Source organism: Syngnathoides biaculeatus, chromosome 16 (genome assembly GCF_019802595.1).
Source record: "Syngnathoides biaculeatus isolate LvHL_M chromosome 16, ASM1980259v1, whole genome shotgun sequence".
Taxonomy (NCBI): domain Eukaryota; kingdom Metazoa; phylum Chordata; class Actinopteri; order Syngnathiformes; family Syngnathidae; genus Syngnathoides; species Syngnathoides biaculeatus.
Window position 1 is genome coordinate 24,034,963 of NC_084655.1, and position 16,566 is coordinate 24,051,528.

The 16,566-nt window shown below is 49.0% G+C and overlaps 1 protein-coding gene across 1 annotated transcript in view; it reads right to left on the bottom strand.

The window, feature by feature from the left end:
* Positions 1–12,859: 12,859 nt before the first annotated feature.
* The window catches only part of tbcd (tubulin folding cofactor D), a 42,346-nt gene continuing 38,639 nt past the window's right edge, over positions 12,860–16,566 (bottom strand). The window contains exon 39 of the mRNA XM_061846839.1: positions 12,860–14,728. Coding sequence (XP_061702823.1) covers positions 14,711–14,728 — 18 coding nt within the window. The 3' untranslated portion in view covers positions 12,860–14,710. The remainder of the gene's footprint in view (positions 14,729–16,566) is intronic.

The following is a 16,566-nucleotide window of genomic DNA, read 5'->3' on the forward strand; positions in this document are numbered from 1 at the left end:
TCAGGGACGAGTTCTGGCCTGGGACTTCGTGCCGCTGCCTGCCGCTCGTGCGGACCGTTGTTCCAAACCGAGAGACCATTGCATAATCTGAAGTCAGTCCATTAAGGATTTTGGCCTCAGACTGTGCGTCGCGGTTTGTGTGTTGTGGCTGGCACGACTGGATGTCGGCAAACGACTCCCCGATGGGCTCACGCAACAGCCCGGCATGTTGTGACACGTCGTCCGTCGCGCTTTTGTCTCGTTTACCACTGTAAAAGCTTCTTCGGGGTTTGCTTTACACAGCTAGTTTTGGCTCTTGGATTCATCCCCCTCTGCCAAATTGTGTTGACTGAGTAGCCAGTGACCACCAGTTTTCCACTACAATGCAATCGTTCATGAGAAAATCATTAGACCATTTATGAATCCTAACAGAAGACACAGTAGAACGGCGCTATCGATCTAAAGTGGTTCTTGTTGTAGGACTGTGGCGACGTAAGTCAAATTCCTTACGTGAATCGGAACACGCCGCGGTCCATCTGTATTTTGTAGTTAGCAGGAGCTTCAGAGAGGAATGACGGACAGAATTCAGAGTGAACATTTATTTTTTGTAGAGGAACGTCATACGCTGCCTCAACAAGCAAAGAAAGAACCGTCTCAGCGACGGGAACGCATCCAACTTGAGAGGCAATCCAGACCAAAAATGGCACTTTGAAGTTTAACATTTTTATTTGGAAGTTATTCATTTGATTTCATGACACATTTCATCGGAAAAAAACTGTCCCAAGCAAACTTGACAAAATGGTGCAAATTGAAAAAGGAAAAAGAACGTGCGCAACAGTGTCTTGGTGGCAAGTCTTCTTATTGGAGTTGCTTGAAGACTCGCGTGTTTGAAAGCAACACAACAAAGGGGCTAAAGACAAACAGAAAGAGTCTCCTGTAAAAATCTGAGGACTGGGAAATAAGTCCTGTGGAATGCCACCGGTCTTCTGCTGCAATGGCAAGCAATGGTGGCGTTCATTGCAAACCTACTGTAACGTAAACATCTCTGGACTCAGTCCGGAACCCTGTGGATTAGCTAAGCGGGTACCCTCATTTGTTGCGTTGTGTTCCTACAATTGGGACGTAAGTGGAAAAAATGCGCTTGGACGTCACCCTCATCTCGTTCTTGCGACTGTTGCGCTCTCCCCTGGAAAACAAATGGGTTTAGCGCGCATCCTCCGCACCTGCCAGGAGTTGTAATTCTTGACGGGTACGAGAAGGGAACCCGAACCCTGGTCATCCAACACGCTCTTGTTTTGGAGAGAAACTTGGGATGTGTGGTCAGGGTGAGAACCACAAAGGGGGTGGTGAGGCCTCCTGTGGAGTTTTGGGTGGCTTCGGCGTTCGAGTGTGCGCGTCGGGGGAAGCGTTTGATGGTTGTTTTTCTAGCGGGGCCGCTCAACCTCACGCTCGCTGACTCACTTTCGGGCCCAGAACTCGTCTCCAGGTGGAAGAGCGACCGTAAAAAAACAAATTAGCCCGGCTGACAGGACGTTACTTTGTTTTTTACGGGCGTGTTTACTCGTCCCTTCAACCTTTCAGTTTAATTCTCCGTATGAGTCGATTCTAACGCACTCAGCAAGTTCTTTGCGTAAACATTCACCAGCCGCATATATTTATGTGCTTTCCTACTATTTACAGACGTGTGAACGTGTAAACTGCAAGTAGTCGGAAAGGTGCCACCGGACGGCTCCGCCGGTCTTAAAACCTGAAGAGTTCTTTTCCATTTCCCCTCACAACAGGCAGTCTTGTCCAATCGTCTAAACATTTTTATTGCTCATTAAAAAATTGCACAACTAAAGTCAAATGTTGCGTGACGTCATGAACGTTTTTGCAAGCTACTTTGAAAAAGGGCATTTAAAGTCCCAGTGACATACCCAATATAAACATTGATATAAAAATAGTTATTGTTATGAAAAGTACATATAATATTATTCAATTCAATGTCAATATGAAAAAATAAATAGGGGACAGTCGCCTTTGAGCAAAAGAAAATTTCAGATTTTTCCGACGCCCCTTCTGACATGGAAGCTCTTTTCAAAGTAGGGAACATCTCGCAATCGGGGCAAAATTAAAAAAATCGTTTCGAGCCATATTTAGATGATATGCGGATCACTTCTAACCAAGAACAGACTCCCTGACAGTATGTAACATACTCAGCCGCGAGCAATGACAATGCCGCGGCAAAGAAGGATGACACCCGCCCAACTATTATTTTTCTTTAACCCACAAAGCTCTCGTCCTTTGCACCCGTGCAATCCATTTTTCACGGCAAACCGGGTCTTTTGGAAAAGTGCGACGGGTGAATCCATCCTACCGAGCGTTCGAGCAATATCCAGCAATCCAACGAGCCGGCATTTTGGCGAACACGAAGGAACAACGAGCAACCTTCCCGCAGGTAAAACTGCTATAACCACACGAGGCCGCCCGAGTGGACGTCTGCTAGTGATGTCACTTCCCGCTTCTTCTCCAAAACGAGTCCCTCGAGAGGATTTTCATGGCGGGAAATACACAAATCCATATACATCATTTCATTTGGTGAAAAATTGGATGGGTCATTAAAAACATATTTTAAAAAAATCCTGCTTTTGGTGTCAGTTGGGCATTTAAATGCTAACGGTGTGGAATTAGCTCACGTTTTCTGACCTGAGCCCCGAGAAGAGGACATCGGCGCAATCCGATCGGACGCTTTGACCTTCCCGCGCCGTCAAAATGTTGCTCGAGGGAAAAACAATTATTTTTGGGTACCATGACTGGTGAATTTCTTTTGTTCTGTGATTTTTTGACCTGATTGCTATCAACATAAGTCCCTAACTCAACTGAGCTTTGGATCAAATTGTTATTTTGGAATGAAATTCAGTCAAATATCATCGATCGGTTCCAGAACCCTCCCAAAATCTCTCGTGCTCTGTTGAATAAGCACGATAACAAAAGGCAATGTAAAGCAAAAAGACGGTTTTATAAAATGGAATTGCTGTGAAAAGCAAAAAGATTCCACAATTCAAATTATGTCGGTTCATCGGACTTGTTTTTCTATCCCCAGTGACGTCATCTTGGATTGACGTGTGCCAAGTCAGGAGCCGGAGGCGGCTAGCTTGGCCGGTTATTTCAGGGCGAGTGTCTGCTGCGTGGTCCTTGTGCGTGTTTTCACCTTTTAACTCCCCCCCCCCCCAACTTGATAAACGAGTTAACACCTTAACGAATCAAATTCTTTCACCTGATTCATGCGAGCGAGATTCGAGTACTGCGGAGTTTGCACCTGACATTTTGGCTAGCGACACAAAGCAAAACTTCCATCGAGTGACGACGAGCGTCCCCATTTTCCCTTTTTTTTTTTTACCCTTGAAGTCGCAGTTTCGGCCCTGCGTCGTTTTCTGACTGCTGCCTAAACATCGGCGCGTTTCCAAAGTATTTCGCAACGCCCACTGACAAGTCAAATAAGCGTGTCGGATATCTTACGGTACGCCGATAGCATCGCGAAGCCGTCCGCCTGTCGTCACCCGCCCCCCACCGGGCTGGCCTCCGACATGTCAGAAATGCCACTGAGCCCGAAACCGCAGCCGCATTCCTGGCGGTGAACGGCGATGCCGTCAGCTGCGAGTGTCGAGAGCGTGTCTGAGGACGCGCGTGGTCTTCCCATCGCTTCACACGTCGCGCCACTCCGACGAGGGTCTCACTTGACCCAAGACGGCAAACCGCCCGGCACGCATTCTGCCGTTCGGCCTCCGATCTTGAGGCTCCGCTGAGGTCCTGCCGGGGTCTCGGACGTGTGGAAGGAAGGTGACGTAGTTCAAGCGTGCGGGATCTGGCGCTTCTCGGCGTAAATCCCACAAAGGGTTTTTGCACGGCAGGGGGGACAAAGGTTGCCTCTTGTTTTGGGCCGCGACGTTCCGAATAGGACGAGAAGAGCGGCTAAAGCGGGGGAAAATATTTTGCTTCGTGCTCCTCGCGCCGTATTCATTACAAGGCCGAGCGAGGGCTGCCAATGGAGGCCTTGAGCGCGTTAAGCCTGTGATGCCTTCAAGCTGCGTGGAACAGCGCGCCGCCGGCCTCTTGGCGGCCCCCCTCCCTCGGTTGCAGCAGGTAACCCGAGGCACAAGTTCAACTCTCAGCACAATCACGACATTGATCAGATGTTGGATCGAGTCGGCAAATTTCTGCTGGTTTGGAAGCTAAACGCGCCTGTAAAGTTTCAAAAGGCCTCTTGTTGGACTTGAAGTAAAAAAAAAAAAAAACACACCTGGAGATTTGAACTTTGCAGCAAATATCTTGAAACGTGTATCATGTATTGCAGAACAAATCTCTTACACTGCTACGACGGGGAATGATTTCAAAAACGGAGTTTCCGTGGTCCATCTTTGGGAATCAGCCACACGGCCCGCAGGAAGGTCATTGGCAGGCGTAGGAAAGCAGGGACCGCGACGGCTCAAAGGAGGAAGCACTCGTACGCAAACCCCGCAAATGCACGCCGGACGACTTCCGCTGCTCCCCGTTAGCCTCGGTGGTCTCATTCTCAGGGTTTCCTGGGGAGAAAGTGCCGCTTTCCTTTGAGCCGTGAGGACGCTCGATGCCGGCTGACAGCCGCGATGGGGGGCCGAGCTCGCCGCTTTTGTTCGCTTCCCGAGATGCCCGCTTTGGACGGGGGGGGATTAGCTTCTTCTTTCTCAGCGCACGGCCCGGCATCATTCCGACGCGTTCCCCGTCCTAATCGCACGGGACGCTTCGCAAGACTCGGGCTGCGTTTGCGATTGTTCGCTCGTCGGCGACTCCGCCGATCTCTCGACAAAGACTTTTCTGTGGCGGAGCGTCAAGAGTTCAGTCGGACGAAAAATTCTTTTGGAACGCATCTCGGGTCTATTAGGTAGTTGCTGTTGCGTGATTACAACGCAAGCGGGTCGATGTCAGCTGCTGAAACTTGTAGTAAAATGATTGTGTTGTAACCTGAATGGAATTGGCAAAAAAATTCGGGTTTGATTTTCCAAGATCCCAAAAAGGGAGTGCAAACTTACGCTTTTGCTGTAACAGAATGCTCTTTTTTATTTGAAATGCCGTAAAAGTGGTGGAATGTTGTGTTTTTTTCAACATGGAAACTTTGGGTGAGCACAAGTTCAAGTTTGAAGTGATGGTATTGGAAGTGTTAGTGGAAACAAACATGACGGAGGTAAGTTACTAAAAGGTATCTCGATTTCGGACAATTTTCACAGAATTTTTCACGTGACGTGTAATCACAAAGGACAAGACAAACGTTTTCTATATTTTTGTTGTTGCGCAGGCCTTTCTGTCCAACATGAGTGTGGACACTTCTGGAACAATGGTCAAAATTTCCAACAAACACACTTTGCGGAAAGCTTTACCGGAACAATTGAAGCTGTCACAGGTCGGGCTGATGACAGGCGAGTGAATACTTTTGGCATATATATAGTGGAGAAAATGCCGGTGTTCCACAAGGCTCTCTCATAGGTCCACGGTAGCATGTCTGCCTCACATTTCTGTGGTTCGGGTTTACAAGCTTATCTTGGAGTTTGCATGTCCCCGCTGTACCCGCAGTACTTGCGTGGGGTACTGCAGCTTTCCTCCACTTGACAAAAATGTCTACGTGGGGTTCATCAAAGAGGCTAAAACCGAACGAGCGCGAATGGTCGCTTCTGGAGGTGTGCCTCGTGACTGCCGCCTCAACCTAATGAGAACAAACGCGAAGAATTTAGATGGATGGACGGCGTTAAGCAAACTGAACTTTGAACACCGTTGCAGGAGCGCAATGAGCTCCCCGCCGAGTTCGCTCTCCCGACCCCTTTCGAGCTTAAACATAAAAAAAATGCCAGGACGACGCTGAACAAGGACTCGGGCGGTCCGGAGGTTATTCAACAGGCGGCGCGTGATGCACGAAAGCCGCTTAAAGGGCAAATCGAGTTGAAGGCGGACGATTTGCGGACCTCACGGAAGATTGCGCGGATCAGCCGAGGGATCGCGGCTGAGCCCGGCGTTGCCGACCGCGCTCTCTGATCTTAACGTCGCCGTGAACTTGTGCCGCTCGACCCGACGCCGTCAGGAAGATGTGACGGGATGGATCAGTTTGCAAAAGTCATTGGCCGAGCATGCAGTACAAAAACTAACACAAGTTATAGCATATATATATATATATATATATATATGTATATATGTATATATGTATATCCATCCATCCATCCATCCATTTTCTTAGCCGCTTATCCTCAAAGGGGTCACGGGAGCACTGGAGCCTATCTCAGCTGTCAATGTGCAGAAGGAGCGGTACACCCTAAACTGGTCGCCAGCCAATCGCAGGGCACATCGAGACAAACAGCCGCACTCACAATCACACCTTGGGGCAATTTAGAGTGTCCAATTCATGTTGCATATTTTTGGAATGTGGGAGGAAACCCGGGATGCCCACCCGGAGAAAACCCACACAGGCACAGGGAGAACATGCAAAGTCCGCACAGGCGGGGCCGGGATCGAACCCGGGACTCTCAGAACTGTGAGGCTTTCCAAATGATCCACCGTGCCGCCTACATATACATCCATTTTCTTGACCGCTTATCCTCACAAGGGTCACAGGGAGCGCTGGAGCTGTCAACGGGCAGGAGGCGGGGTACACCCTGAACTGGTCGTCAGCCAATCGCAGGGCACGTGGAGACAGTCGCACGCACAATCACACCTTGGGGCAATTTAGAGTGTCCAATTCATGTTGCATATTTTTGGAATGTGGGAGGAAACCAGAGTTCCCGTAGAAAACCCACAAAGGCACGTAGAGGACATGCAAACTCCACACAGGCGGGGCCGGGATCGAACCCAGGTCCTCAAACCTGTGAGGCCAACGCTTTACCAGCTGATCCACTGCGATATATATATATATAATGTATATACGGCATTCATAAACAGCTATCAGTCAAACAGCTCGGGAAGTTATTTTAAAGACAGCCAACATGCGCCCACATGTAACGGTAGCGGCTGCCACCTGTTCAAAAAGTCATGAGCAGACTTGCGAGCGTGCAGGTGCAAGCGAAACGCAGACAGCGACAACACCCGCGCGCGCTTCCCTCGCCGCGCGACACTTACTTTCGCCTTCCCGCACTGGCTCGCTACTACTTGAAAAGTGCAAAAGAAAACCTTTCTATTCACTTTTCCTTTCCAATAATGTGAAGTGCGGGCGGCACGGTGGTGCAGCTGGAACGCGTTCTGCGGTCCTGGGTTCAAACCCAGTTTGCGTGTTCTCCCCGTGCCTGCCTGGGTTTCCTCCAGTCACTCCCACATGCAACATTAATTCCACACTCTAAATTGCCCGTAGGTGGGATTGTGAGTGCGACGGGTCTCGATGTGCCCTGCGATTGGCCGGCGACCGGTTCAGGGCGTAGCCCGCCTCCTGCCCGATGACCGCTGAGATAGGCTCCGGCACTCCCTGGGACCCTCGTGAGGATGAGCGGCTAAGAAAATGGATGGATGACCGTAAAGTGCCTTTCCCCGAGTCGCGTGAACTATCGTAGCAAAATTTGCATTGCTGGTGAAGTTTGAAGACATGAGTGAAGTCGTCGAATCCCGGCAACACGCAGCCAACTGGTCTGAGCGTGTGGTGCAAAACGCCCCCAAGAACTGAGCCGCGCCAAAGCCGGCGGACGAGAACCAAACACAACGGACGCACGCGAACGAAGCCAAGAACTGAGCCGCGGCAAAGCCGGCGGACGAGAACCAAACACAACGGACGCACGCGAACGAAGCCAAGAACTGAGCCGCGCCAAAGCCGGCGGACGAGAACCAAACACAACAGACGCACGCGAACGAAGCCAAGAACTGAGCCGCGGCAAAGCCGGCGGACGAGAACCAAACACAACGGACGCGTCGACGTCGCAGCAGAAATATTTCGGCGCGCCAACTTTTCGTTGACCTGTTCTGAGGTTGCGGCTGTCTCGTGCACCTGACACGTAACAAAACCAGCTGACGTTCGAGTCTCCGGGCTTACTCACGTGCCACGTTCCACGTGACGGATCAGCCGTCCGGCAGAATTTCATACTTGCAATATGAAAAAAGGAGCGTCCCACTTTTGGGGGTGACGCAGGCCCGATAACAGGCGCGAGCGCCCGCGGCACAGATGTGGTTTGTCGACCGTCGGCCCCTCGTCATCCCCACGCGCCGCACGCATCCCGGGAAGACAAATCACAAGTAAAAGAAGCCCTCCGCCGCCGAGCCAACAGGAAACATCGCGGCGGTCTCGTCGCTTCCGCCTGGCCGACGTCCAACTCCTCACTCGAGTCTCCTACGACTTCCCTGCCTTTCATCCGCTTAGGAAACATCTGGAATGGCGCGTCCCTCGCGCGTAGCCTCCGAGAACCTTATCGACATTCTGCGAAGCGGAAAATAAACGACGGAAGCCGGCCGGCGCGTCGCCAAAAGATGTTCGCGTCCCGTTCAGCCGACGGCATTCCTGATAAAAGCCAACAATTACCATCAGCCTCCGCCTCCGTACTCACGAGGAGGAACTTCTGGCTACATAAATGGCTCATAATCTCACTACTGTACCAAGAACAGTTCTAAACGTACAATTTACGCGTGCTAATTTTTGCCACGGGAACTCGCGACTTGTTTGACACGAGCGTTGGGCCGTAGCTGTGCTACTGGCTGAACTACATTTTTCAATCGCATGGTGGTAAAAATCAACGTTTTCCACAGGGTTAGCGTTCCAGGCGCGAAGCTACTTTTTGTGATTGCGGCGCGGTAGCAGCCACAGAAGCCCCCTTTGTTCCAAACCTGAAAATATGTACAGTACAGTATAGAGCTGGAGCACCTACGTCATAAAATCATGTGACTTTTGTCTACGCCGCCATATTGCCGGTCAAGCAAAGCATTGCTCAAGAGATGACACGAAAATACGTCTTAGTTTTGGCTGATACCGTTAGACATTTACAAGGTGAAAATAATCCAGATAAATCTCGATAAATTCGGCATAGAGGAACCGTATTTAATGCCGAAGTCGATGAGAAAGTGGACTGTTAATTCGTTTCCGCTTGTCTCGGACAACTGGATCCACACACGGATTTGCCCAGTTCAATAGTCGAGATTTACACGGAAGAGTTTGAAAGCGTAGAACAGTCTGGATGCAAAGGAATACGTTGTTGTTGGATCTGTTCTGATCAGGAATAAATCCCACGTAGTGACGGTTTTGACGGCTTGTGAGCGCGGAAGCGTGCCCGGCTACGCGTTGCTGTCGCCTTTGCCGGAATCCATCAATCTTTTCCGCTAGTATTCAATACAAATACCAATATTTCAAGAAATGACCCCCCCGGTTTTACACAAACTCGCATTCATCAACTATAATTGGAAAAACAAAAAGAGGACGGCGTCGTCTCCACAGAGCGTACACGGAAGCGATTGCGGCCACACGTAACCTCCGTAAACACGCATTGTTCACTTTTTGGTGATTTGAGATTGAATGAAGAATAATTCCTACCTGAAACGAAGCGACGGCTACACAGGCAGGCCTGGGCACCGTCCGTCACGTTGAATCGCCGAAATCCATCCATCTTGTCCGCTCTGTTCAGCTGCTATTCCACAGAATGGCGTCTTTGAATATCCGTCTCGTCTGTTGTGACAACCGACGGCGTTGTGAGTATTCAATTTCTCGAGCAGCTTTGTTCGCCCGCCAATATGGCGCCGCCGACGTCACGCGCGCGAGCCCGATAGCCTCAGTTTGACGTCAACGAAACGGTGCCAAGTGGTACGGCGAGCGCTGTGTACGAGTTAGCGCAACAACGGGCTGCTAACGTAGCGCTCGCTAGGAACAGAATAAAAACGGCGCACAGATTTTAGACTTAGACAGCCGAAAGCGCAAAGTACGAGACGCCAAAGCATTTTTATTCCACTTGTAGTAACAAGCACGAGTTTCCAAACGGTTTGGAATGAAACCGTTTTTTTTTTTTTTGCAGTTACACTCTAAGCGTACAACTCCAAAATGTAGTTTTCCTCTCAACTCAAGTGTCGTTTAGCTAATGTCGTCGTTTTACTGTAGCTTAGCTTGTGACATTTCTCTGGCGGGTGGCTTCAGTGTACTTCATCTGCATTTCACGTAAATTAACTTGGCTCCATTTTCTAAATAGCTTTCCCAACACGGCGAGAAAAATGTACAAAAGTTTGTCAGCGAGCATTGTTCAGTGTGAAGAGCGCACCGTTGGATTGTGTTACCGCGGGTAGCAGACAAAGTGTCCCCCCCCCCCCCCCCCCCGCATCCCAACAAAACTCCTTCGTTGACAGACGTGCACAGATGCTCGCAAGCTGCTAATTTGGGGCGAGTGGGGAAGCGCCCCGATAAATCCAGCAGATGTATTATTATTTTTCAAATACATAACAAATATATTAATTGGACACTCTAAATTACCCCGAGGTGCGACCGTTTGTCTCTAGGTGCCCTGCGATTGGCTGGCGACCAGTTCCGGGTGCGCCACCCCTCCTGCCCGTTTTCAGCTGGGATAGGCTCCAGCACTCCCCGCGACCCTCGTGAGGATAAGCGGCAAAGAAAATGGATGGATATTTAATATTTATCCCAAGATGGTAATTATCATTAAGCACAGTGCAGTTTTTAGGGTCAATTTATTCCCGCAGGTCCTTTCTCTGCTGCGTAATGCGGCATTGACCCTTGACCTTGCTATTAAAAAAAGTGGGTCGAACTGGCCTTAGTCTGCCTAGCAACAAGCAGACGGATGGTAATGTATTTATTTCAATTTCAGTTCATTTGACATAAGACGGGAAAAAGTATAGAAATGCATACATACGTGACCGTGAATAACAAATGAAAAATAAATATATTAACTATGCAAAAATGAATCCATAAAAAATACATCATGAATGGGAAAAAAATGAGGCAGAATTTCAGAATTACGTTCTTTGTAACGACAAACGTATTGCCCTTTTTTAAATACAAATATTTAGTGAAAATTCCATGCCACTCCGCGACCCTTGTGAGGATAAGCAGCTTGGAAAATGGACGGAGGGAATAACTGCCCTTTAATGATTATAATCAGTATAATAAAAAAAAAAATGGTGAAACTTTTGAGGGGTGCAGGCTGTGGCAAGCGCCCCCAAGTTGATTGTGTGGCGCTCCTCAAGAGTCCCTGCTAGGGCCACGATGCTTTGAACCTTGAAATACTAACTTCAATAAATATCTTGCCTTTAAGAGCGCGGTTTCTTTTCAAAATAAGACACCTCGACTTTTGGGCAGAGAGGCAAACTGCTTTGGGCTACATTTTCGAACAAAAGAGGAAAAATGCACACAATCAACCAGAAAATATAATAAGTAGAAAACAGCTTCACACTTTTGTTTTTATGAAAGTACGACGCCAACGTTTTGTCTTCTTTTGGGCGAATGAACAATGCGAACAAGTGCAGATTCCTGGAAAAATAAATCCTCTGTATAGTATTTCACCATATCTAACGGAGTAAAATTTTTCTCGTCAGCGATGGTGATAACAGATGACGAAGCTTTTACACAGCTGAATATTTCCTGTTATTAGACGCGTTGAGGAAGCCATTTTCTGCGCTAGGACACAAAAGACACCAAGTGACGTGATTTTCGGAGCATCGGGGAGGATGTTTTGCCTCCTGCGCGGTGACATCTGACCCCCCCGGCAAGAGCCCCCCACAATTCAACTTCTCGCCCTCGTTTTCATCAAAGAGCGGGCGACGTTATGCTGCAGGCGCCCCCGCCAAAGTCGACGCCTCCTTTTGTCTGCATTTTGTCATTTGAACTCACCGGCCCGGCTTCCAAAAGTGTTCTTATTCCTTACGTGGGGGTCGCTCAGATAAACAAAACTGAATGGCGGCCAAATTTCACCACATTTGAACTTCCATCCATCCGTTTTGCCGCTTATCCTCACGAGGGTCGCGGGGAGCGCGAGAGCCTATTCCAGCTGAAAACGGGAAGGAGGCAGGGCACACCCTGAACCCGTCGCCAGCCAATCGCAGGCCACATGGAGACAAACTGCCGCACTCACAATCGCACCTACGGGCAATTTAGAGTGTTTAATGAATGTTCCACGTTTTTGGGATGTGGGAGAGAACCGGAGTGCCCACCCGGAGGAAACCCGCACCGGCACGGGGAGAACACCCGGGCGGGTCCAGAATCGAACACAAAACCACAGAACTGTGAGGCTAACGTTTTCCAGCTGCCCCAGCGCGCCGCCAGAACTACTTACCGGTATGTCAAATGAAATCCCACAATTCACTCCAACATACTTCCTTGACAACAACACTCTACCAAATCTAACACATAAAATCTCAAAATTTTCAGTTTTGGGAGGGAAAAAAAATGGAGGATAAGTTACGCCCAAAATTGACAAAAATGCGGGTGTTCACAGTATGGGAAAAAATAACAATTGAGGTGTCAATTTATGAATTTTTCTGAATCTCTGTGTGAAAACCCCGGAGTAAAAACATCACCGGCGTCCTCCATTTTGTGTCTCCTCACCTGTCTTTTTTTTTGGGGGCCACCCCTTAGCGCGTGACTGCCTAAGATGACAACAGTGAGGGAGGGGGCACGGCGCCCCCCCCCCACAGCGGACGCTAACGTGCGCTGACGTGCGGCTTTGACCCGGGCCCAAACGTCAAAAGCACCCCTGGGGAGGGGGGGGGGGGGGCCCGCTCGCCGCTTCTGTGCGTACGTTAGGAGGGGAAACCTGCACGCCGTTCACGAGGAAGACGTGATGAGGGACGATACGAATTGACAAGAGATCGGCGCGGCGGGGCGCGTCGGGTCAAACGCGGGCCAAAAGTTGCTAAATCCAAAGCAAGATTCGTTGAAGCGGAGCGCGCTGGATAGAAAGGTTAGAAAGCCTGAAAATCAAATTGAATATTCATTGATTTTATTCTCCTCTACTCGGTAGGAAGCAGCTGAAAATCGCAACATACACCGATTACCTTGCTTTGTCTTAAATCATCTTCGATTAAAGAGATGAATGGGAACGCAATTAATCGGTTCCAGGCACGCCCAAAAAAGGAAAACGAACACTGTGCAGTATTTTAGTTTAGAAAAAAATATCAAGCAACAACAATTAGATATGCATAAAGAATTAAACAATCTGTGCATCGTCATTTTTGAATTGAATGGACATTGTGCCTTGGCCACCAGGGGGTAGTGCTACAAATAAGACAATCCACGGGTAGATTCGATGATGAAACGCAGCTTTGGTCGGACATTTTGGTGTTCAAATATCCATCCATCCATTTTCTGAGCCACTTATCCTCACAAGGGTCGCGGGGAGTGCTGGAGACTATCCCAGCTGTCAACGGGCAGGAGGCGGAGTTCGCCCTGAACTGGTCGCCAGCCAATCGCAGGCCACATGGAGACAAACAGTCACAATCACACCTATGGGCAATTTAGAGTGTCCAATTCATGTTGCATGTTTTGGGGATGTGGGAGGAAATCGCAGTGCCCGGAGAAAACCCACGCAGGCACGGGGAGAACATGCTAACTCCACACAAGCGGGTCCGGGATTGAACCCGGGACCTCAGAAGTGTGAGCTCAACGCTTTACCAGCTGATCCGCTGCGCCGCACTGTTCAAATATGCAAGTTGAATTCTTTTTTTGTTTTAGATGCCAGTCCAAATAAACAGCTTGAAGCAGGCACGCGTTGCCCCTAATTTGAGGCGTCTTTTGTGTTCTCAAAGTGATGCCAAACAACAGTTTCTTGACTGTTTTAGGAGAGAGAATACTAAAAAGTATTTTTAAATATGTTCTGACAAGTCTGAATAGTTCAAGTGTTTTGGAAAGGGGAAAAACCATCCAAAAAAATTGCTTTCAAAGCCGAGTCCACCGAAGCCAGATTGAAAGTCGATTTCCCCGCACACGCCACATCTGCTTCGTTTTAGCGTCAGCATCACTGAGTGCGCCCCCCCCCCCCCCGCCCTCCCCTTCACGCATCACGGATACGACCGCAGGGCTTTGAAATGGACCCTGCATATATTTTTCAGGTCGTTACGAAAATCCCACTACGTGATTCGCGCACCTCGGCTCCGTCGCAGAAAGACGAGCAAAACCTTCGCAATGCGCACAAAAGCCACCGTTGGGAGTTTGTGGACCGCGGGGGGGGGCCTGGGTGGGAGTTTAATGTGATTTACTGAGGATGATGTTTGATTAAAAAAAAAAAAAAAAAAAAAAAAACCCCAACATATATATTTACATTTTTTCCATGCGTCCTTGGATGGGTTAGATCATAATCTTCTGCTGACTGGGAAAGTACGTCTTCGTGGAGAAATAACAGATCAGAGACCGCAAACCTCGTTCCGCTCCGCACGTGCGGAGCAAAAGTTGCCTTTGTTCGTCCGTCTCGAGAGTCCAAAACGAAGAGCGCGGTCACCCGGCGCCGTAAATCTCTTCAAACCCGTCCTCGGACTGACGTGGCCCCGCCACAAAGGTGAAGTCCAGTCCCCGGTGGACGAATTGGGCTGCCACATCTGATGCATTCCGGTGGAATTATGATGACGATGTAGGTGACGAACCAACCGGGCCCACGGCAGAATTTGAGGAATGCAAACCTCCATGCAATAAATCGTCGCTGCCGTCTAATTAACGCGTCGACCGCTTTGAGGTCAATGGGATTTGCCGCCTCCTTTACGGTAAACCTTCGGCTCGCTCAGGTGTACAGCGGTAATAACACGTCTTTGACACGCTTTGGTCAAAATATCCCAAGGATTAGAAATTCTTCTGAGCCTGAAACATAAAAAAAAAAAAAAAAAAACACCAACAACAACAAAGAAAATCAGAAAGACAAATATTACAAGGAATAAAAGTGACGTAGTGGACAGCAGTACTGTACGGTGAAAGTACGGAAGTAAATTAGCGCCGCCATGATTTGAATTTGAAATGCCACCGAAAACGGGATTTGAATTTTTTTGAATTTGAAATGCCAGCGAAAACAGGATTTGAATTTTTTTGAATTTGAAATGCCAGCGAAAACAGGATTTTCATTTGAAATGTAAAGTGATCGCATTTTCAACAGTTGCTCCAATTCGCTGTGTGAAATTCACCGTCCGTGCATCCACGGCAGGGTTACCGCAGGTCAGAAGCGAACAGCCAGCCAATCACCGTTAGGCTTTCTTAGTCACGTGATGTCACATGCTAACAATTACTGAAAATGTGATGACTTTACATTTCAAATTCAAATCCTGGTGGCACTTATTCCCTTCCCAGCTATCTTCGGCTGAGAGGCCCGCTACACCCGGAAATGGCACCTTGTCAATTACGGGCCCCGTATAAACAAGTCCCCCCCCCCCCCCCCCCCGCCGTCACATTCACACCTACGCGCAATTTAAAGTCTTCACTCAAGCTACCGCGCATGCTTTTACTTCCATAAGAAAGTGTTTAGAAGATTTTGGTTTAGGAGTGTGAAGAAGATTCAAAATATGTAGAAATATTCCCTCCAAATACTGGACCTAATTGCACGGGTGGTCCCCAAACTGAACCCCCCCACCCCCACCCCCGCGATAAACGAGGTCGGAGGTCAGACCAAGTCATTGCGGACCAGTCCGACCAAGTCCGAGCGTGTGAAAGTCGACTCGCGACTCGACTTGGGACTTGCCTCGCTCGACTTCAAATCGCTTGTCCAACATTTTTGAAACTTAGTTGAGGACGAGCGACTTGACTCGATCGGGACTTGCGGGCAAAATTTTGGACTGACTTGTGACTTGTTCCTACTCCTGTATCAAATTCATTCTAAGGCTCTTTATCTTCTTAATTATTGGTTTTTTTTTTTTGGTTGGGTCGGTTGGGGGACTTTACCAAATTAATGACGAGCGCACTGAGGTACAAGCTCGGCCACAAGATCAAAAATAAACTCGAAAGTCAAAGCAGCGTCGTCGGCATTTCTGTTGCCGCGGAGTCGATGCGATTGTCCAGCGGTGAACTTTTTATAGTTCCGCGCCGCACTTTTGTGCTGAGCAGAAGCCGAATCAAATTTCGTCCGTTTTGGACTTGATCATTTTTCAAGACGGGCGGTTTGGGCCGCCGAGAGCTCCCGTCGCCGTGGAAACGCTTTCGGAAAGCCCACCTTCTGAAGTTAAAAAAAAAAAAAAAAAGTGCAGACGGGAGCTAAAAAGAGGAGGAGGTGGGCTGGGTTGATCGGGGGAGTGGAGACTTTAGGTGGTTAGATTTTTTTTATTTTTGGGGGGGGTGGGACATTCCTGAGCCAGCTGTGGGTTGGAGGGGGAATCTGACAAATACAACAAGACACGTGCTATTTCAGTGCTCTGGGCAGGGAGGGGGGGAGGGGGGGACACCAAAAAAAAAAAAAAATCACTGGCACACTCACTGCGGCAAAATGAGGTGGGAAGGGGATGGAAAAGGTTTCTGGAAGGCCAACTGGTGACAGAAGCAGTAAGTCGGGCCAGCGGTCAAACTTTTTGCTTGAAAAAGCACCGACGCAGCTCACATTCCGCACAGGTGGCGTGATGGCTGTTTTCGCAGTGCAGCGGATAAAAAAAAAAAAAAAAAAAAAAAAAAAAGGGGAGGGGGGGGGGCGGAGGCGAGGCCAGCCCAAGGTCACGGAAGAC